The 4,231-nt window shown below is 51.3% G+C and overlaps 1 protein-coding gene across 1 annotated transcript; it reads left to right on the forward strand.

Annotated features, from left to right (window-relative positions):
• Positions 1-2,285: 2,285 nt before the first annotated feature.
• On the forward strand, positions 2,286-2,888 carry LOC308279124 (transcription elongation factor A protein-like 3; the record flags this gene model as incomplete). The annotated part of the gene is made up of 1 exon (XM_080719089.1): positions 2,286-2,888. One exon carries the CDS (start codon positions 2,286-2,288, stop codon positions 2,886-2,888), a length of 603 nt encoding a protein of 200 aa, XP_080575215.1.
• Between the last annotated feature and the right edge of the window lie 1,343 nt (positions 2,889-4,231).

Consider the following 4,231-nt stretch of genomic DNA (forward strand, 5'->3'; position numbering starts at 1 on the left):
ATCTTTGTATCCAAAAAGTTCAGTGGACTCCAAACAGGAGATCAAAATCCAGACATAATCATCTTGTCAAAACCACAAAATATGGCACTACACTGTAGTGACTACAATATTGGCAATTTTCCAATTCTTTGGGTTGGGTTTCACAAATGTAAAAGAAAAACTGTCAAGGAAAAAAGAGGAATGGAGAGCAAAGGAAAAAGCAGAAATCAATCATAAAAGTCTGTTGTGAATCAAAGCTTATAATGAGTGCAGCATGGCCCACACGTGTAATCCTGGTACTAGTTGGCCCTCTGCAACTTAGTGAGACCCTGTTTCAAAATAAAGACTACAAAATAGGGCTGGGAATGTAGCTCAGAGATAGAATGTCCCTGGGTTCCTTCCCCAGTACAAAAAAAAAAAAAAACTGCTGATGAAACTGTATCTGAGGTTCATATTAAAGCATGTTTGAATGCTTCCAATATCATAAGAAGCTCTGGCATTCCCTCTCAACGAATACAGGTTAAATGTTGGAGGGCAAGTTTCCAGTGTGGAGAGACACCAACAAAGATGGCAAAAAAGAAACTGGTGAAATAAGATTGACATACAGGAACTTAAGATCCCTAGTACACTCAGTCAGTTATGTCCAGTAGATAGGTGGCAAGACAGGCCTATCATGTGGGGAAGGAATAGCATAGAAATGCTGATTGGTGTTCAGAGGGCAAAGAATAAGATCATCCAGGGAGAGAAATACGTGAACCCAGGAGAAGGAAGGCTGAGGACAGATCCCCTGGGGACACTGCCACTCCAGGTGGCTGCTAGGCTTCCTGGCAGGCACTACAGGTAGGATCCGGAGTCAGATGGAACTGTTTTTGCAAGTAGTCATGGGGTTCAGGAGCTCAGCACCCTCGGCAAAGTTGAGTTCCCTCTCTGATCAGCTGTGATACTGGACAAGAATGGGCATCTCAGAGGGATGCTGTGCAAGCATGGTGTGAGATGTTCCAGGTAAAACACCTGGGTTCAGGAAGCATTCCGCTCCTCTGCTCCTCTTCTCAGCGAGGCCACTCCCCTTTCGCCATACCATCCCTCTCTCTCCAATATCTACAGCTCCCCAGTTCCTCCAGGACTGGGGGGGTAGGTGAGGAGGGTATAATGGGGGGGGTTGAGTTTGTGTGACGCGGTGCTCATGTGACGGCTTGGCGCCGGCGTGGGCACCAGCCCCAGTGCCTGTCAACCCCGAAGTCCGGTCCTAGACCCGGCACCCACGTAGAACCAACTCTTCCTGCGGTCCTAGCTACTGCGAGCCCGCGGAGGCGCAGGCCTTTCCTGGGTCCTCGCAGGTCAGTGCAGAGGCGACATTCCCAGTAGACCTCGGCAGGGGTGGCAGCGGGTGGCGGCGGGATCTCACAGCAGCCAGAAGGGGGCGGGGTGAAGGATTGGCTAGCTCGGTGAGTAGCGGGCGCGGAACCCGCGGGGCCGGGAGCAGCAGGGAGGACGGAGGGCCCCACGGCGTCCTCGTTGCCTTGTCAAACCCCCACCACTCCTTTCGTTTTAGAGCAAGCTGGGGGAGGGGCGTCCCCGCAGCGAGACAGTGAAAAGTATACGCATTCTGGAAATCACCCCCTTTGCATACTCTGCACTGGTTAAAAAAAAAAAAAAAGTAATTCCGGGCAAAAAGAGTGTAGGGCAGGTGCCCCCCGGGAGGGCGACACGCAAGCCCAAACGCAGTTTGGAAAGCATGCTGGTTGGTGCCCAAGGCCTGAAAAGAAATGGCGGCTGGGCTGCGGGCGGGGTGGCTGGGAAGAAGGTTGGAGGAGGAGGAGGTCTGGGATTAATGAAAGGGCCCTGATGTCCTGCGAGTGCACTGAGCGCGCAGCCCCTGCTCTGTGTGTCCTGCCTGTCTGCAGGTCTGCGCGTCTGCTGTTCCCAGCGCTCTGCGAGGCCAGAAAAGGAGGAGCAACTTGCCCAGAATCCCTTCAGGTCAGTGGAAGGGCGACAGCATAGCAGCGGCTCAGACGGATGGAGAGTGCTCAGGGCACGGCCCGGCCAGAATTCAGGCCCCCACTGCCCGCCCCACCACAGCGAGCAGGACTTGGAGAAAGTGTCTGGTCTGCCAGGGCAAGGGCGGCTCCTGTGTGGAAGGAGTGCGGGGCAGAAGGGACACTTAGAGGGCAGCGCCAGTCTAGGGCACTCCCAAGAGCAAGGTGCAAGTACTGTCTGGACGCCAGTCCCACCTTGGCTCCCCAGGCTCCCATGGCTCTTCTTTGTCTCCTCTTCTCTCCACTCCTATCCCCTAGGGCCAGGAAACCATGGAAAAACTCCACGGTGAAAATGAAGGAAAACTGGAAAAGGAGGGAAAGGCCGAAGACGAAGTAGAGCCTGAAGAAGGGAAGTCGGACGAGGAGGAGAAGCCGGTGGCGGCGGGGAGGCAGCCGGCGGGCGAGGGCAAGGCGGAGGGCCAGGGAGAGGATGGGGGACAGCGGGAAGCCCAGGGCAAGCCAGACAAGCAGGGCCAGTCAGAAGCTGCGGGCGAGCCCCAGGGCGAGGGCCTGCCAGAGTCCCAAGCCAAGCCGGCCGCCAGCGAGCCGCGGGCCGCCGAGAAGCGCCCGGCCGAGGATTACGTGCCCCGCAAGGCGAAAAGGAAAACGGACAGGGGGACGACGGACGACTCCCCCAAGAACTCTCGGGAGGACTTGCAGGACAGGCATCTGAGCAGTGAGGAGATGATGAGAGAGTGTGCAGATGTGTCGAGGGCTCAGGAAGAGCTAAGGAAAAAACAGAGAATGGGTGGTTTTCACTGGATGCAAAGGGATGCTCAGGATGCGTTCGTCCCCAGGGGCCAACGGGGTGTTCGGGGAGTGAGGGGCGGAGGTAGGGGCCAGAGGGGCTTACATGACATCCCATACCTTTAATGCCTCTGGCCTCCGATGCCGGCTTCTCGGATGAGCATATTGTTGCCCTGCTTTCCCTGGTAGATCCCTGCCAGGCCCTGTGCTTTAACCTTAGACTGACACTTTGCTTAGGAGTCACTCTCCTTTCCAGCAGCGCCTCTGTCTTTGAGTACAGAATTTCACCCATGTGCATGGAAGAGTTGTTCACAGTACATTGTAAAATAATAAAGCAAACGGTTTGCAGAACCACAGATACAGCATCAGCACACTTTTATAAAATATGTAAATATGGTTGGATAATACATTTCTGCACAGAGAAAACTCTGAGTGTGTACACTAAAAAGTAAGCAATGATTACCTCTGCATGGTAATGGAGAATAGGTCTCATCTGTACTAAAAAATGAGTCTCATCACCATGCCATTTGTCTGCTGGTGTCCCAGCCCTGGGTGCTCCCTAGGTGTAGCCAGGTCAGTGGGCACTTCTGCCCTTTCTCTTAGGTCCTCTGCCATTTTATAGCTCCCCAGTGTATGATTCTTTTTGTCGTTGTTCACTCATCTCCACTTTTTCCTAATGGATATGGATTATGTTTGTTATAATTTAAAAATCTAAAAGGAGAAAACAAATGTCAAGAAACTGAACTATTGACTGAGCTCACAGGCAGTGAAGAAACTGACAATATCCATTGCCACAATGTAAAGTAAGTAAAAGTCACATTACCTCTGGGACTTGTGGAATTGGTGGTTATAATAAACCCTTTGCTGTGCAGTTCAGTCTTGTCATCTTGAAATGGGGAAAGTAGGTGCCTCACATGACTGCCCAGTGGATTAGATGAAGAGTAAGTATGTGAGTTCCCCCCACCAGGTACTCAGGGAAGAAGGGTGCATGCACACACCACTCCCATGCAGTAGGAGAAATATGGATGGAAGCTGAAACTTGGGGAGGGTGGAGAGCTTACTTGCGTTTAGGAGCAAGTCCAAACAGCTGAGACATAGGTGTCCCTCTTTCCTGGAAACTGCTATGTCTTCTGAGCACTATGCCCTTTCTTTTGGGCCTTGCACCCATTAACACATTTTGAGTTTTAAATCCTTAGTAATGAACATGTGGTCCATTGAACAGCTACATCAGCATTACCTGAGAGAATTAGAAATAGAATAAGTTATCTCAGACTCTATCTCACACCTAAGTTATATTATTTATTTATTTATTTATTTATTTATTTATTTATTTATTTTGCTGTACTTTGGATGGAACCCAGGGGCATTATACCTCTGAGCTATACTCCCATTCCTACTTTTAATACTTTATTTTGAAACAGGGTCTAAGTTGCAGAGGGCCTTACGAAATAGCTGAGGCTGCCAGGCGT

Source organism: Muscardinus avellanarius, assembly GCF_963383645.1.
Source record: "Muscardinus avellanarius genome assembly, chromosome: X".
In the NCBI taxonomy this organism is placed as follows: Eukaryota; Metazoa; Chordata; class Mammalia; order Rodentia; family Gliridae; genus Muscardinus; species Muscardinus avellanarius.